A 16,952-nucleotide genomic window follows, 5' to 3' on the forward strand; every position below is an offset into this window, starting at 1 on the left:
AGCAACGCCGTCTCCTCACCCCTTTGAGCCGCTTGACCAGGGCACTCTTCTGCCCGCTCTTGGCTAGGCCTCGCTGCTCCAGTGCGGCCTTCAGGTCGGTCACCCGGAGCGCCTGAAGAGGCTTCCCGTCCAGAGTCACCTCCTCCAGCTCCGCCATCTTGCGTGAGGTACTCGGGTCCGTCCCGACGGCTTCGGGCATCTTCGGTAATTTCCGCCAACGCCCTTCGAACGTACCGAGCTGATCCCGCCCACTGCCATAGTCAACCCCTCGATTACCACTCAGAACTCCCCGGGTTCCTCCGGAACTGCTCGGGTACTTCCGTCTCCACATCGGCACCAATCGGTTCTTTCCATCCTCCCAGCTGGTCCCCCTCCCTCATGCTGCTTTCAGAGCTCGGTTATCTTCGTCTTACCGAGTCTTTGAATCGAATCTATTCGGAAGCCCTCGACTCTGGCATAACCGTAATCGGGGTTATTCGGCCATCTCCGGACCTGAGGCTGAGGCGCTGGGGTGCTTGGGTGTTTGGGGCTGGTCCGGGACCGGAAGTGCGTGGGCTGCCCGGCTGGCCCTCCTCGGGGTTTTCAGGAAACATGGAAGCGGCGGCGATAGTCGGAGTATAAGTACTCTTGTGACGGTCTCCGGGTGCTCTGTGAGAGGAAAGGTGAGGTAAGCGGGGTAGAAGTCCCTCTTTGGGCCGGGTCAGACTATGTTTTTGCCGGCTACCCTTAGTAGGGAGCCTCCCGCTCCCTTACGGAAACAGCTGCCACCTCCCACCCTCCGAATCTCCGCCACTCCATCTAAGGCTACGTTGCTCTTTGGGACCTCGGAATGCCTGTGGACCTCTATGGTCTCCGAAGTGGGCAAGTGACAGCACGGGGTCTTTGGACCCAGACTGTGAACTAATTCATGATCGTTGAACTTGAATTTGCCCTCGAAGCCATGTAGCAACGCTCGGAAAAAGTTCTCCCTTTCCCCGAATAAGAGAATAAAATTTCTTTAGGAAGAATTGCTTCTTGTAGGGCCACTGTGAAAAAGACAATCTCCCTGGACTGTTTTGGTATTGAACTGATGCTCATTGCTTTGGGGAATCCTTTTTTTTTGTCACTACAAATAGTCCAACTTAAAGCAGAAGGAACACAAACAGTAAAACAGTAAAATAGGTCGTATACAAGTAGGTTAAGGTTTTCGTTGTTAGAGACTCATACTGTGCTGTTTGCGAACTATTCAAGTTGGTTGACTTTCCAGTTGCATTAGTGATGCGAATCAGTGGCAAAGCGTCAGTAGTTATTCTTTTAAACGTGAAGGAAAATTATTTAGACATGAGTCGTCACACATCTACAGCAGTATAACACCTGTTAGATCCCTAAGCCACCAAACCAACTAGACTATTTTTTCAGTTTTGAATAAACACTTGGATGTTTTTCTTACTGTGTTATTTGGGGCAAGGTGCCCTCACTGTGCTCTTTAATTTTTCCTGGTGCTTTATAGGGAATATAAGAAAACATTGGAGTTAGGAAGTTCTTGGCATATTTCAGAGACTGCATATTGCAGAGAAGCCTCTTTCATCATAAATGATGTTTTTTCTTTACTTTTTCCCTCCCCACTGTTGATAGCGCTGCAGTGATCAGCATCTAGGCCCTAACCAGCTACTTGGCTCAATTAAAAAATGTGTACCTTTTTTTCATTTTAGGGAAGATGTATTGGACCAGTATTAATCTTATTTTTTGTTGTTTTTTTCCTTTGCTCAACCTGAAATATAGAATTAGGTGGGAAATAATGAACAAGAAATGTTTTGGATATTTTTAGGTTATAAGAATGATGGAAGAAGGCAGTGGTTGGGGAGGGTAATGGGTTTGAAAAAGAGAGAAGAAGGTTGGTAAATATGAAGTTATTCTTGGGTGCCTTCTCTAAGGTAGTTGAATAATAATCTAAGTAAAGGACCCTGTTGTTTTTCTGTACACTGAATTGGTGAGTAGTAGTTTTCTTTGTAGATGGTAACTGTGATAAGATTCCTTGTTATTGGGAAGTTATTTTGGTTGCTCTATGTAGGAAGTATGTAACGGTGCTTTCATGTTTCAGGATGCCACTGGAATCATCTTCCTCTTCGATGCCGCTATCCTTCCCTTCTCCCTTACCCTCAGTACCAGACAATATTTCTGACTCTTCCCCTCCCCCAATGTCTTACATCACTTCCCAGGAGATGAAGTGTATTCTTCACTGGTTTGCCAGCTGGTCAGGTCCCCAGCGTGAACGTTTCCTACAGGACCTGGTAGCCAAGGCAGTGCCAGGAAAATTACAGCCACTGCTGGAAGGTCTGGAGCAGCTTAGTGTATCTGGAGCAAACCGACCACCGTGTATCTTTGAGTGCCAGCTGCGTCTTTGGGATCAGTGGTTTCGAGGTTGGGCTGAACAGGAGCGCAATGAATTCATCAGGCAGTTGGAGGTCAGTGAGCCAGACTTCGTGGCAAAGTTTTACCAAGCAGTGGCTGCTACAGCTGGTAAAGACTGACAGACATGAAAATCAAAGATGAAAACCATAGCTGATGGAGCCAAGGCCACAACTCTACTGTGAGAACTTCAGATGTATCACTTGAATGTTTGGGGATGGGATCCTGATTAGCTGGCTAAACTCGCTGCGCAGTACGGGTCCGATGATTTCAATGGGAACAGCATATCAACTGGACTCCTAGTGTAAATGTTTTCCATCTGAGCAAATCCAGATCAGCAGTCTGCTTCCTAGCTTGCTTCTTTTCAAAAGATGTCAGACTTTCAAGAATTTAAAGGCTTCTTTTGCAACTATAACAAAAAGGAACCTACACATTATAACTCAAGCCTACTGCTGGCCCATGGGCATATAAAGTGGAGCCCTCCTACTCTAGAAACAAGAGAGAAGGGCAATAAAAGGCCATGTTTTTATAATTTAGCTGGATTCAGATGGCTGGTTTCATCACCTTTGCCAGATTTTGGCATAATTATGTGACATCCCAACTGCTAGCTTTCCTAGTGATGATTTAGTAAAATTATGGAAAAAATCAGGAGGGAGTTAATTAGTTACTCCTTCCTCCATGCTGATGTTTGTTTGAATCCAAATAGCAATGACTTTTCTAAAGCATATGTGACATCCTTGGAACTGGTAGCAGATGTTCCTATTCTGTAAGTTTGCTTTACAACAATGTGAAAACAAGTGACACTTTTTACAGGTTGAAGGGTTTATTTTTTTTCTATCAAAATAAAGAATGAATTTTCAGAACCAAAAATCTCTCCCTTTTCTTTCATTGTAAAGCTAGTGTATCATTGATATACAGAGAAAGAGGCATTCTGAGAAAAGTAGGACTTAAGTGTAGACAATAGATCGACTTTTCATCTAGTTTCTCCTAAGATGATTTCTGATGTCATGCTCTCGGTAGTATCACACCTCTTTTATTCCTTCAAGTCGGCCCCTTATTGTGCTTTGGAGCTCTGGTGAATGGTAAGAGCCAGATGGTCCCACCTGAAGAGTAGCTTGTTTCTGATAGGCCACAGTTCCTAGGGCACCCATCAGGATAAGCAACATACGGCAGAGCCCCAGCAGCAGACTTAGATGGGCCATGGAGGGATTATGGTTCAAGGTAACCAAAAGCCCAGGTCATAGAGTATTTGGCCTGGAATAATGCCAAGGCTCAGGAGGTGAATGGCCCTACCTTTATTTTAATACATAGAGCTCATGAAGAATCATCCAAACAGTAAGCTAAACAGGAAATCAGGAAGTAAGAATAAAACCAAGATCCAAGATTTCTAGCATCTTAAATTGTTGGAAGGAGACCTAACTTGGTAGTGAGGGAAATGGCTTAGGGGAACAGTTAGGCTATGGTGTTTAGGTAGCTAGGCATGCTGCCTGAGTAGTGCTTAAGAAAAGAAGGGAGCAAGGATCCCTATATCCTAAGATGGAGGAACTCCATTATTGTTGAAGAGGTATCTCACAGTGATAGGCCCCAGGTGTTAGTCGAGAATCCTTGTTTTCTGAAATACTGACCCTGTACAGGACAGTATACATATGAATGAGTGCTTAATCAATGTAATTTAGAATATGTGGACCTGGGAGTTTGAAAGAAAACTTGAAATACTATCTTACCTGCTGTATTTGGTGGTAAAGGTGACTCCTCTATAATACAGTTCTAGAACTTTCCTTCTGGAGAGATGGGGTCAGGGCCCTGTGCATCATACCAGCTGAGTGCCCTTGGCAGCCAAAGACACACACCCACAGGAACACCAGACTAGTGACAATCACAGGGCTGTGGAAAGAGCACCTAAGTGGACATTTGGATCTCTTAATGGAGATACAGTCCCTGGAAGAGTATCCCTGGGAGTGGAATGAATGAAAAGGCCTCAGAGGGTTGAGCATTCCCCTTGGCCCACTGCACAAATCCTCACGTGCCAGGGCTTCCTCTGCTCACCAGCGCCTGTAGTGCTGCTGCAGTCAGTTCTCGCTCTGCCTTCCTCAGAGTGGCCTGGGGGCCCAGCCAATCCTAAAGACAGCCGGAATAACAGGTCTTGGGTTGAAAGACTCACAGGTGAGTAAGTCATAGCATCAGTACCTTTTTTAGTCTGATGCAGCCGACCCTGGGAACAGAAGAGAAGACCGTGGTACCCAGGTATCTGCAAGGAGATGTGTAGCAGGGTACAGTTATAGCTTCAGTTACTTGCTCAAGCTCTCCTTCTGAGGAAAAATGTACATTCTAGAGCCATGGATTCAGTGGGGTACTGAGTAAAAGAATAAACACCAATAAATAAGCTACAAGGATATATTGTACAGCATGAGGAATATAGCCAATAGTTTATAAGAACTTCAAATGGAATATATAAAAATACTGTACACGTGAAACATATAATATTGTAAATCAATTATACTTCAATGATAATAAAAAATGAATGAACATCAAAATACCTTGGATAGTACTACCATAACAGCACTTCCAAACCTTTTGCCAGTGTGCTACAGCTATTCCACTTCTGATAACCCACCTGAATAGCCTTTCCTGGAAGGCATGGGACCCAGGGCGATCCCTCCACCTGCCCCTTGTGTGCTCCCCTCTCTGTGCATTGATGTAAGTAGCAGCCGCCAGTGAGCTCTGCTTCCTTGAGATGTGGGATCCGAGAGGGATGCCAGGTCTTGTCCTCAGGGAGCAGCTGTGAAGTGAGGTTGGCAAGGAAGCACCGACTCTGGAAATGGTAGATTTCCCCATGGGGATTCTCCGCCCCACGTGGGAATCCATTTTCCTTCCAGCATTCACTCTGAAGGGTGGGGCAGGAGGTAGAAGGGTGTTGGTCTTAGATGTTGACTTCTCTCGGCCCACTGGGTTCCATTCCCCAATCTCTAGTCTACCCACCCCACTGGCCAAGGGCTTGTACACAAAGCAGCCTTCCGGCATGGGGTCTGAGGAGCAGTGTCCCTTGTCCTGGTGCCAGTAGTGGCAGCCCGGTCCGCTGTGTGGGAGGGATGGTAGAGTGACACTAGGATCACTGACAGCTGTGCAGCCAACCCCTCAGCACACACACCTGCCAGTACAGAGGATGTCTGAGGTGCCAATCCCACAGGTGGTCAAATTCCAGGCCAGATCCTGCTTGAGAGACAGGAAGAAAAAGACCCTTCAGAACAAATGAAGCCCCCAAATCTCTCAGGGCCAGCTATGCTTACAGCTTCAATTATACTTTATAGCACAGAATCCCTTCATCCTCTCTCACTTCCCCCAAGCTGATGCAGCTATGAGTCTGCAATTCTCCCTTATTTCTCCCCCCGGCCCCACAACAGCTCCTCTGCAGCGCTGTGGTTGGCTAGGTACCAGCCTGAGTCTGTGAGGGCAGCAAGAGTGATTGGGTCAAGCCCTGTGCCCTGGGCACCATTGAAGGTAGCAGGCATTATGGAACCCTGGAGAAGCCGGGCCTCCCAGTATGAAGACAAAGGGCCCTGCTGCAAGAGGTGACTGATTGCCACCTGATGGCTCCCTCTTCCTTCCATCATTCCAAGGTGTCCTCATCCTCACCTCTTCTTCCAAGGGAGTGCCAGGTGCACTCCCAAGTGTTTGGCCAGGCTATGGCTAACAGCTGGGGTGGTGAGAAGCAGCTGTCCCCACTCATCTTGCCGTGTCACTTGTTGCCTCATAGAACAGTTCTCTCTGAGTACAGAAAGGGGAGAAGGCATAGGAGGAGAGGAAAACTTCAGAAGGGTGAGGGGGAACTGTGAGATGATGAGATCGCGGTGATTCCCCCTGGTTGACACTGTGGGAAGACCATGCCTGCGTTCCCCCATTTACCACTGGTTCCTGAGGGACAATCCCTCCACTCCTTGAAGAGCTGCCCAGAGAAACCCAGGGCTTGGAGCCATTCACGGAGTGTGGCCTGAGGACAACGGACTTCAGAGTGAGGGTACCACAGCAAGACTGAGTCCCCACTCTCTAGCCCCTCTGCCAATCAGCTTTTAGAGCTTGAAGCACCTTCTGTTCCACCCTGAGTAGTTTCTCCCACTTCACTGAAGCTGAATGGCCTGCCCTCCCTCCCCTAATCTGTTTGCTGCTTTCTATTCGTTATGCCATAGTCACCATGACGATGTCACTATGGCAGAGGCCGGGGCTGGTGAGATGCTGGGCACAGTAGACAGTGGTACCAGCAAGAGGCCTGCCTTCCAAGTCCAGCTGGCAGCAGGCAGGGTAGGCAATGACAGAGGGCAGTGGATGGGCCAGGACAGGTGGGGATGGAAAGGAGAGGGGCAGGGTAACACTGAAGGCATCATCCTGCAATTGGAGGCCCAGGGAACTCAGCAGGGGTGGTACCAAGGGATGGCTTGGGAGTTTTTCAGCCCCCACCCTAAGTTCATTCAGCATTCCCCATGTTACCCCAAATAAGCACAATGTCATAAAAACTGCTTGTATGCTCCCTACCCTTTCTCATGACATTTAAGATTGAGAAACGGAGCAAGGAAAAGGGATTTGATCTGAACTTGATCTGTCAGCACTTGGGAGTGTGGGTAACCTGCATGTACAGAAGAAACTCAGTGTTTTGGATCCTAGGCCCATCTGACTGGATCAGTTGTGGGGGTCCCCACTCTGCCACAAGGCATAACCATGGAAATGGGCATCAGGCACCTGGCAGGGAGTGACTGTAGCATCTAGCTTAGCAGCTGGGTAGGGAGAGAGGACAGGAAACTAGGTACTAGGGTAGGAGTGAGAGGCAGAAAGTCTCAGTCTTCAGCCTGATTAGTGTCATTGAGGCAGCTGGTTAGAACAGGGAGTCTTGTCCTCCCCGCCCCAGCAGTCTCTGAGTTAATAAACTGCCAGGGGGAGAGGGGGCTCAGGGATCTGCATTGTCAGGAATCACATTAAGTAATTCTGATGCTAGTTGTGTTGGAGCGGTCTGGGCGGGTTAGAGAGCTTCAGATCCCCAAATCTGAATAGTTGTTCTCACCTTTGTCCCCAAGCAACTCTCTCCTTGGTTACTCTGAGTTCAAGAGGCTGCACCTGGTAAGAATGAATACTGTAGGTGAGCTGGAGACATTTCTGGGTCCCCCTGAAGAGGTATTGTATACACTCTCAGTGACATGAACTCACCTGTGGTTAGTTTGGGGCGTCTGGGTCATGGCAGTGCTATGCAGGTCTCAACCCAGAAGCAGGGGTCCTTGCATTGCGGGGACTTAACGAGAGGTCACGTTCACCTCAACGTCCTAGAATTCCAGTTCCTTTTCTGTGTGGTCTCCCTCCCCTAGCTGGCTCCGCCCCTCAGCACTTCCCAGCCCTTCTGCTCCCTTCTTCACCAGCTAGGACACCCTGGAGCCACTGAGCAGCCACTCCGTGCGCCCAGCTCAGGATCTCCCCTCACCCCGCCTCCCTCAGGATCCCAAGCTCCCTCCGATACAGGATCTCTGATATATCAGGTTTGCATTCGGAGGGGTTGAGGATCACAGGAGCCAGGGAGGGTGAGGGAGGATGAGTGGAAGTCTGGGAGACGTAGGGAGAAAGGGGGCCTGAGAAGGCTCACGGACTTCTGTGTCTCAGTACTTAGACGTCTGCTTGTGGCAGCCCCCAGGAGCAACGTCAGCAACATCTCCCAGGCATCTCTCCTTAGCCTGCCCTGGATCCTGTCTTCCACTCCCTTCTGCCCTGCCTCGCTTACTTCTGGCGTTCCTCTCTTTACTATCTTTCTCCAAATCCCCTCCACCACGCTGGCTTATTTTTTCAAGATTTGAGTGTTATTGACTAAATCTGCAGTTCCTGCCAGGAGGTTGGATGTAAACCACAAAGATCAAAACTGGCATCCCCAGGGTGCCAGAGGTGGAGAGCTCGGGGAGGGGCAGTGTTCACCCCTGGGGCCTCGACTGACCTTTCTTGGAGGAGCCTGCCTCTTCCATGAAGGAACTTTCCTAACCCTCTTCCATCTCTCAGCCGAATTCTGCCCTTCTGAGTGGACAACCTTGAAACCTTCCCAGAACTAAAAAATTGGTGTTAAAGTAATGGCTTATGTGTGGATGGGGGTGCATAGCTCAGTGGTAGAGTGCATGCTTAGTGTGCATGAGGTCCTGGATTCAATTCCATTAAAAAAAACAATAATAATGGTGTGTATATGGGGGCAGAGAGGGGATTCTTTGCTTCAGAAGAGATCGGCACATTCAGGGTGATATGGCCATAGACTACCTTTTAAAAAATTTTTTTTGTTTGTCTTGTTTTTTAAATTGGGGGGGTAATGAGGTTTATTTATTTATTTTAATGGAGGAGTTGGGGATTGAACCCAGGACTTCACGCATGCTAAGCATGCACTCTGCCCCTGAGCTACATACCCTTCCCCAGATTCTTTGTTTCACAGATGCCTGCCTATCTCACTGGAGATGGACAAACAAGGCTTCTGCACTCCTCTTGCCCTGACATCAGAACTGGGAGGACTCTAAACTGCAAGACTTTTAGGTATCTCTTCTACTCATGTAGGGGCTCACCATTTAAATACATATGAGTTGACTAACGCTTCCTGTAAGAGGCTGTTGTGTTAGCTCTGTGAGGCTTCACGGAAGCCACTTATAGGCATGCCAAGAGGAGAAGTAAACTTTGAAAGTGGACATCAATAGAAGATGTTTGAAGATGTTCTTACTGAGCTCTTAGAACTGCCTTTGTTTTCTTTTTTTGCTCACATGATTCTTTCACAACCTGTTTCTCCTGCCTGGATACCCCTCCTTCCCTGCCCGCCTGGGTAATTCCTACCTTCCCTGTAATTACTCTTCGAAGCCTTTCTTAACACCTCCTGCCCAAATTCCACACCTGACAGAGGGGGACGGAGCCTCTCCTCCAGCTCCTAACAGAACACTTGTGCAACTCTGCTAGAACTGCAGGCCTGCGGCTCTCCCTCCACCTCCTGCACTCCCTCAAGCCTGCTTCTGGGCCATCCCAGAGGGCCGAGCCACCAGTATGTGGATGAAGGAACAAGACCTAACCCCATTCTTTAGCTTTTGGAGAAGCAGGTCAGGTGAGACATAGGGAACATAGCTAATTAGTGACAGACAGGGACTAGAGTTTAGAGGACTGCTGACATCCTGAGGAGGCTGGGTTTTATGCTTTTAGCCACCAGGACTGAGAGTGGAAGTACCCATTACAAGGGAAGCATCCAAATTCTGGAGCCAAACCAACTCTGTCACTTTCTATCTATCGTACCTTGGGCCCAATATTCCCACTTGTAGAAGGGGGGGTGACGCAGAAGTGGGGTGATTGTACTTACCCGATAGAGTTGTTATGAGGCTGAAGTTTGTAAAGTGCCAAGAACAGTGTCTGGATCATGGTAAATACTAGGTCAAGCGAGGAGGACATATTCCACAGACACTTTCAACTCAGTGGAGAACTATTTTGTTTTTACCAAACCAACATGTGCTAGAGGACTTTTGTTCCTTTTTAAAGACAAACCTAATCTTTTTCTCCAAGTGTCAGAAGCTTTCTTTTTAGATTTTTATTTATCTATTTTAATGGCAGTTCTAGGGATTGAACCCAAGACCTCATGCATGCTAAGCATGCGTTCTCCCACTAAGCTGTACACTCCCTACCCACTCGAGCGTTTCCTTTTGTGCTCTGGTTGAACAGGCCAAATTTAAGGAAAACTCTTGGGTCAGGGCTTGACTCTGAGATTCAAGGTCTCTGACATTCTCTGGAGGTTTTCTGCCCACCCCGCCAACTGCCTCCGCTCCTAATGCTTTGCTGCCCCCTTGTGGCCTTACTGAGCTAGGGCGTGCCCCTACCAGGGTAGGGATTCATCCTCCCTTCATACTTGCCTGCAGAACTTCAGACCTTCTAGCAGAAGCTGCACAGGAAACATCTCGTGTTCCTTCGGCTAGAACACCTCTTCCCTACCTTTGCCTAGCAAATCCTTCTTTGTCTTCCAAGATCCAGCTGAGAGGTTATCTGCCTGTTGACACTTTTTGCTCTCCCAGGTTGAGTTAGTTTGCATGTCCTCTGTTCCCTGGGAGCATTTCTTTCACGTCTTTGAAGTAGCACTTCGTATATTTTCCTGGAGTTTATTCTTGTGCTTGTTTCCCTGCCAGACTGTGGGCAGGGACTGAGTCTGATTCACCTCTGCCTCTCTGAAGAAATCTGCAGTAGGTACTGAGGGATAATGGGGGTGAGAAGATGGAGGGAGGAAAGTAGAAGGAGGTGAGGAGAGAGGGTGGGAATAACGGGCAAGTTACCCCGCACTTCCTCGGTGCCCAGACATTGTTCCAAGCACTTCAGACTCAGGTAATCCTTCCAACAACCTTATAAGGTAGGTATTATCATTATTATTACCCCATTTTTACAACCAGTACAACATGGGTACATGGTCTACGTGGGATTTGAACCCACATAGTTAGGCTCCTGGGCACAGGCTTAATCCACCCTGCAATAGTGCTTCCAAAGTGCCCAGTGTGGAGGAGAAATAAAGTGCTGAGAGGACCAGGATGAGAAAGATGAGGGTGAGGAGGGAGAACGGGGTTAAGAGAGGATGGGGATGGGGATGGGGTGAGGGTGTGGAGGTAGGAAACTAGATGGGGATCAGGGAAGAGATTGTGGAGGTGGGGTGGAGGTGAAAGAGAGGATGTGGGTTGTGGAGAGAGGATGGGGCTGAGCACGGCAGTCGTCCTGGGTGGTGTCATCATCAATACGGATGCTCCCTCCATACAGCACGCTGACCTCGACCTCTCAGTTCCTTCACCCTCTCATCTCTAATGTGTTTCTCCATCCACCTCAGCAAGCCACCACCAGGGTCAGACCCAGGCCTTATCATCACCAGAAACTGCAGTACCTATGAAATAACTGAATCAAACATCCCACTCTCTGATATGATCTCCTTTCCTTATGGTTTGTTTGCTCAAGCCAGCTCACTGCCACTGTTCTACAAGCTCACTGGAAGAATCACTGGTCTTGCTTGTCTTTTCATCTCTCCTTATTTGCCTTAGGTTCCAGGTTCAGTGCGAAATCCATTCCCTTCCCTTCCCTGTCTGTCCCGTTGGTCCTGCCTCCCTGGGTGAGCCCCACGCCCAGATGAACCTGACATCTGTCTTGTCTACACTGGCTTCTTTGCAGCTAAGGACCATGAAGGAAGTCACTCCAGAGGACAAATTGCTGTCACCTAATATGGTCATCATCAACTTCAACTGGCCACTCCCAATTCAGAAATCTTAGCTCCCCCTTCCACTCTCAGCAATTAGGATTTTATACTTTCAAATGTATTCCTCGGGGCCCCCTGCTCAGTCACTTGCAATCACCTCTTCTTTCACGGTGAAAACAGAAGCCGTTAGACAGGAAAAGCCTCAGCCTCCTAGAGACCTGTTTGCATCTGCACCTGCTGCATCTCTTCTCTTTCACCTCAGGAGAGAGGAAATGTCTTCTCCTTTGGAAGGTGGAGATGCTGCTCTGGATCCATTTGGAGCAAGATCTGATCTCAGCCCCCCTCTGACCTTATCTCCCCCAACTCAGTCTAGTCTGCCCCCAACCCCAGCCTCTGTCAATGACTGGGAAGGACTTGCTTGGGGTCTTTGCAGAGCTGCTGTCCCTGCTGGGAACCCCCACTTTTTGTCAGACTGACTCCTACTCACCTTTGAGATATCTGCTTACATGTGACTTCCTCAAAGAGCTTCTGGTTCGCATTTAAATCAGGTTCTCTTGTTAGTATCTGTCACTGTCACCCTTTACTTTTGCCTGATAGCATTGCCCCAAATTTAGAATGACCTATTTATTGGTGGTTGTATGTTTGTCCGTCCCCCTCAGGGCCAGTAAGCCCTAAAAGGGCAGGGCCTGTGCTTATCCTGTGGCTCCAATAATAAGGAAAGTGCCTGGAGTAGGGTTTATCATTTTTCTAGCAAGTCGAATTTGGAAGGGGGGGAGTAATTAAGCTTATTTATTTATTTTTCAACAGAGGTACTGGGGATTGAACCCAGGACCTCGTGCATGCTAGGCACACACTCTACCACTAAGCTATATCCTCCCCCTTGAGCAAATGAATGAATGGAATGAATAAATGAGCGTGATGAGAAGGCAGGAGGGAGGCAGGAGGAGGGAGAATGAGAATGAAAAATGGAATTGAGGAGGGAAGATGGGGAGTAAGGGGAGCGGATGGTGATGAAGAGGATGGTGTGGTGCGCAAAGATGAGGCTAGGGATGAAGGGAAGAAGAGATGGGAGAGGACCAGGCAGAAGGGGAGGGGTTCTTGTGCTGGGCCTGTGTAAAGCTTCCAGACTGAGTGGGCTTCCCTGGAGCTCTGTCCCCTGGCCACGCTGCTTGCAAGGTTTGAAGGCAGAGCCGGTGGGCGGGGCTAGACTTTATCTTGGGGTGCAGCCCTAACCTCAGATGGTGACAGAGCTGGAGCCAGCAGGGGTTTTGCAAACCGTCCCGATTGCAGCAGGCCCGCAGTCTCACTCGGGACGGGCGGGTGGGGCCTGGGCTTATCTCCCAAGTGCAGTCCTAACCTCAGATGGTGACAAAGCGGGAGCTACAGGCGTTTTGCAAACCGTCCCGATTGCAGCAGGGTTGGATGGCCTGGCCAGGGGTGATAGTGCTAGGTGTAGAGAGCAACAGGGTTCTGGACTGTTCGGGGCTTCAGGGTGAAGCTTGGCTTGTGGGGCATGGGGGATCCAGTCTGTGGATGGCTTGCCTCTAGCCACCTCAGACCCCTGTTTCTAAAAGAGAAGGGGAGGCCACAGCTCCGCAGGTGGGTCTCTCCCTCGTAGGAAGCCTTCCTTCTCCCAAATCCAAGGGCCCTTCTGTTGCTCCCTGAAGTCAGAATTCAGGGCCAGGTGCAGCCATTTTCCTCCAAAAAGACCCATCATTTCCCCATAGAGCAGCCTCAGGGAACTTCTAATGGGCCTTCTCAATCAACTTCTCATTGAAGTTTTTCTGGGGCCAAGGCAGGCCTGCTTAGAGGAGCAGGCAACAGAGGCCAGCCTGGAGTCCTGTCCAGGTTGGACCATTCCCGCTGTGGAGCAGCCCCGGCTGAGTTCCGAGAGGAGAGGTCTGCCTGCTGGGGGCTGGCGTGGGTGACGGGAAGTGACTGGCCTGGAGGAGGTGCACAGGCCTTCAGGCAGTCCTGGTTATTGTCGCCTCAGCATCTCCTGTACAGCCCCCTCCATCCCACAGTCCCCTCACTGGCTTGGGGCAGGGTAGGGGGTGGAGGTGAGGAGGCCCCTTTCCACCCCGACAACCCCAACCGGGATCTTGCAACACTGGGATGGGGGCCCTGGGGGCCCGGGCGTGTGGCAATCCGTGGGGGGTGGGGTGGGGAGGTGTGCACGGAGCAGGGGGAGCGGCTTTCACAAGCGGCCGCCACCGCGGACTGACCTTGGTAGGCTCACCTTGGGCAGCTTCCTCCCTCTTGGCGGTATCGCCAAACATCCTTCCTTCTCCACTGCTTCCCTGGGGTCTGAGATCCTGCCTCTCAGCTCAGGACTTTCAACCTGGTCCCCAGTTTTGCTCACGAAGGAAAAGTGGGCCCGAGCTGGGAGGTGTAAAGCAAAGGGAACGCCATGTGTGTGCTGTTTGGACTTGATTTGCCGGTTTTCCAAAGTTCCGGTGTCCCGGGCCTCTCACCTTCCCGGGCAGGAGTGGGGCTAACCGCCCAACCCGGCAGTGCCTTCTTTCTGCCGCGTCCGGCCCCCGCGGCATCCCTGCGCGGTGGTGGGAGGAGAGGCGCAGGGCGCCGGGACCCTGCTCTCCCACCTGCCCGAGCTCCTTTGGGAACTCCTACCGGCAGAGGGAATGAAGGCCATCCTGGAGGGAGGGAAGCGGTGTTCTTGCTGGTCGGGTCCCTTCTTCCTCCTTTCCATCCTGCCGGCCTCATTGGGCTTTTCTTCCTTTTTCTCCATCGGGACACCTCAGGGCCTTGCCATTTGCTCTCCCCTCTGCTCCCCACTACCCCCTCACCCCCCAGTTTGGCACATCCGTCTCCTCCTGGACAGTTTTCAAGGTTTCCACTTCAACGTCACCTCCTCAGAGAGGCCCTCCTTGACTACCCCAGCTAAAACAGCCTCCCTTCCTGCTTGTTTAGTCGGTTTCCCCAAGGGGCATATTCAAAGGGAGTAATCTTTGAATTTATAGAGGTGGGAATGGGTAGGATTAAGGAAAAGCAGCAGGAGTCAGGAGCTCTGGCAGCAGCAAAGCCGTCACCACCTCTAGGCTGTGAGCCCAGCTGCAGAGAGGACCAGTCCTTCCCGGAGGGGTTGGGGCTGCCCTCAATCACCTGTGCTGCCAGGACCTCGGACGGGAGGAGGGGTCTGTAGGGGAGAGGAGGGCATTCGGCACATTGGCTTGTTGCCTTTCTCTTCTTACTCCTTCAGCTACTGGCTGGGTTTGTCTCAGTCACCAGTGTTGCCAGCACCATGCAAGGCCTTGGCACAGGAAAGATGCTCAACAGATACTTGTTGAATAAGTTACTTTGGCCCAAACCAGTTGCAGTCAAGTTAAAAGCCTCATTCCGAAAGTGTGACTTCGGGCCAGTTGTCGTCTCCCTGGGATACGATCTGCCACAGAGGGTTGGGTGTGCCTGCCACTCGGTGTCACGCAGGGACAGGTGTGCGCTTCTCTCACCTGGGGCTGTGGCTCTTCTCCAGACCTGGTGACAGGCATCTGCCCTGAGGATGCCCCGAGGGTGCTGGGGGCTGGGAGGAGGCACAATTCAGAGCTGTGGGAAAGAAGCTTGGGGCTGATGCTGAAGCAACCCATGTCCCATCACCCAGAACCTTGAAAATAAGTACCAGGGCAGTGGTCTTGAGCTGAGAGGAGGAAATCCGGAGGTTGAGTCACTTACCATGCTCTGTACAAACCCCCTTTATGCAACCCATCCCCTTGGGCTGAAAGGAAGGTGTGGGATTCTCCCAGGCATCCACAGAGATGGGCGCTGCCCCTTTCCCAACTCAGGCGGTGAGGGAATAAACCATAAGCCATCTAGCGAGGTTCAGATCTGTCTGCCCAAACTAGACCTGGGGCAGGGGGATCTGGGGCACAGATGTAGGAGAGATGGTGCCTGAGAGAAACAGAGGCAAAGGCAAAGGCAGAAAAGGGACTGAGCCCTGGGTGAGGCAGGCATGGGGCACACAGATGTCGGAGGTGTGAGAAGTCACTGACACTGGGGATGTGGAGATGGGAGGGGAAGAGAGAGAGAGGTGAACTGGGAGGATCCAGACACCAGACTCTCCCTCTCAGAAGGTTATTCCTTGATGTCTAATGCTGCTTTCTCAGCATAAGCCTCTAAGTCATTGGTGGCCTAGGAGAGACTCTAGCCAGCCGGTACTGCGTCTCGTGTCTCTGGCTTTGCTGGGCAATCCCTGATTACTGATTGAATGGGATCTGTGCCCCCCACACTGTTCCGTCTGCCTCCGAGGGGAGGGTGTGAGCACGGAGTAGAGAGACGGGTGCCTGTGCAGAGGCAGCAAAGTGCCTGGGTGAACTTGCGGAGAATGTCTCTTATCCCCTCGGCCCTCAGCTGCTTTATCTCTCAAGTGTGGCTCGCACTATCTTGTCGTCTGAGGGAAAAGCCTACCAGATGGTCTCTTGAGGTCTCTTCCAGCCCCTCGAGATCTGTGATTTTATGGAGCTAATTTTGGTTCTGCCTCTAACCCATTGCATGACTCTGGGTAAGTCCCTTCCCTGTCTGAGGCCTCAGTCTCCTTACCTGCCAAAGGGAATGATAACAAGTCTTCATGCTTACCGTATGCCAGGCCCTATTTATCTATGAACCTAACAGCACCGCTCCTCCTCCCATTTTGCAAATGAGGAAACTGAGACACAGAAAGAAGCCACTAGCATGAAGTCACACAGCTGGAAAGTAGCAGAGGGAAATTCAAACTGAGGCTGCCAAGCACCGCAGTTGTGTCCTTTCCTTCTTCTCCTTTCCATCCCGCTGGCCTCATTGGGCTTTCCTGGGCTATCATGTCACTTAGGCTAGAGTTCTACGAAAAAACTGCTTTCAAAGTGGGGTTCACAGCACAGGTGGGTTTTCATCCTCTTGATTATCAGTTTTCTCGTATATGAACAGGTCTTGAGGCCTTTCCCAACCGATGTGTCCCCCAAGCAATCAGATTCTTTAGGGAACCCAAACCAAAGGGAACGAGGGACAAAGGTGGGAGCTGGTGGGTGGGAGCCTGGGGGAGCTGTCAGTCTGGTAGACTGAAGTTTTGGAAATGGGGAGAAGGGATTCAGTCCAGATCAAGAGCTCAGGGACCATAAATCTATCAGAGTCATCTGGAATTTTCTCTTGGTCCCCTGGGGCAGGAGCTCCCAGACCTATGTATACGTCAAGGTGACAGAGAGCAGGCCTGGGGTCAGCAGGCCTGGGCAGAAGGGGCTGGAGGTGCTGGGATCTCCCCGCAAGCTGCCGAGCTTTGCTAGGAGAGTATCCGAGCCTTCTGGTGGCAGCGGGGGTGACTTCAGTGTCGGGTACAGAGCTACAGAGCGGGCCTGGTCGAGGGAGAGAAGACGGAGTG

At 50.6% G+C, this 16,952-nt stretch overlaps 3 protein-coding genes across 7 annotated transcripts in view; 1 reads left to right on the top strand and 2 right to left on the bottom strand.

Annotated features, from left to right (window-relative positions):
* The window catches only part of ACIN1 (apoptotic chromatin condensation inducer 1), a 30,282-nt gene extending 29,858 nt beyond the window's left edge, over window positions 1-424 (bottom strand). For 2 of the 4 annotated variants that reach the window (XM_015250387.3, XM_015250385.3), the window contains exon 1: window positions 20-346. In XM_015250387.3, coding sequence (XP_015105873.2) covers window positions 20-331 — 312 coding nt within the window. In that variant the 5' untranslated portion in view covers window positions 332-346. Of the gene's footprint in view, window positions 1-19 lie in introns of all 4 variants that reach the window. The other 2 variants (XM_015250386.3, XM_031678848.2) reach the window with 2 other exon arrangements.
* On the top strand, window positions 218-3,252 carry C6H14orf119 (chromosome 6 C14orf119 homolog). 2 transcript variants are annotated; one of them, XM_072962826.1, is made up of 2 exons: window positions 218-667; window positions 2,081-3,252. In XM_072962826.1, the coding sequence occupies exon 2, from the start codon at window positions 2,082-2,084 to the stop codon at window positions 2,508-2,510; it is 429 nt and encodes a 142-aa protein (XP_072818927.1). In that variant the 5' UTR covers window positions 218-667; window position 2,081; the 3' UTR covers window positions 2,511-3,252. The 2 variants fall into 2 exon arrangements, with proteins under 2 accessions (XP_072818927.1, XP_015105875.2); XM_015250389.3 differs by having other exon boundaries at window positions 221-662.
* A 158-nt stretch (window positions 3,253-3,410) lies between these two features.
* CIROP (ciliated left-right organizer metallopeptidase) lies at window positions 3,411-8,074 on the bottom strand. The gene is given in 20 exon segments (XM_072963893.1): window positions 3,411-3,642; window positions 4,113-4,165; window positions 4,167-4,287; window positions 4,412-4,480; window positions 4,482-4,636; window positions 5,003-5,272; window positions 5,368-5,464; window positions 5,537-5,580; window positions 5,754-5,948; window positions 6,022-6,044; window positions 6,047-6,157; window positions 6,292-6,376; window positions 6,577-6,712; window positions 6,987-7,083; window positions 7,086-7,119; window positions 7,439-7,469; window positions 7,562-7,631; window positions 7,634-7,663; window positions 7,785-7,816; window positions 7,818-8,074. Coding segments are annotated over 20 exon segments (2,142 nt in total).
* Window positions 8,075-16,952: the final 8,878 nt, after the last annotated feature.

This window comes from Vicugna pacos, chromosome 6 (assembly GCF_048564905.1).
Source record: "Vicugna pacos chromosome 6, VicPac4, whole genome shotgun sequence".
Taxonomy (NCBI): domain Eukaryota; kingdom Metazoa; phylum Chordata; class Mammalia; order Artiodactyla; family Camelidae; genus Vicugna; species Vicugna pacos.

Coding starts and splice junctions, on each gene's coding strand:
- C6H14orf119 (XM_072962826.1), top strand. CDS start 2,082: ATGCCACTGGAATCATCTTCCTCTTCGATGCCGCTATCCTTCCCTTCT.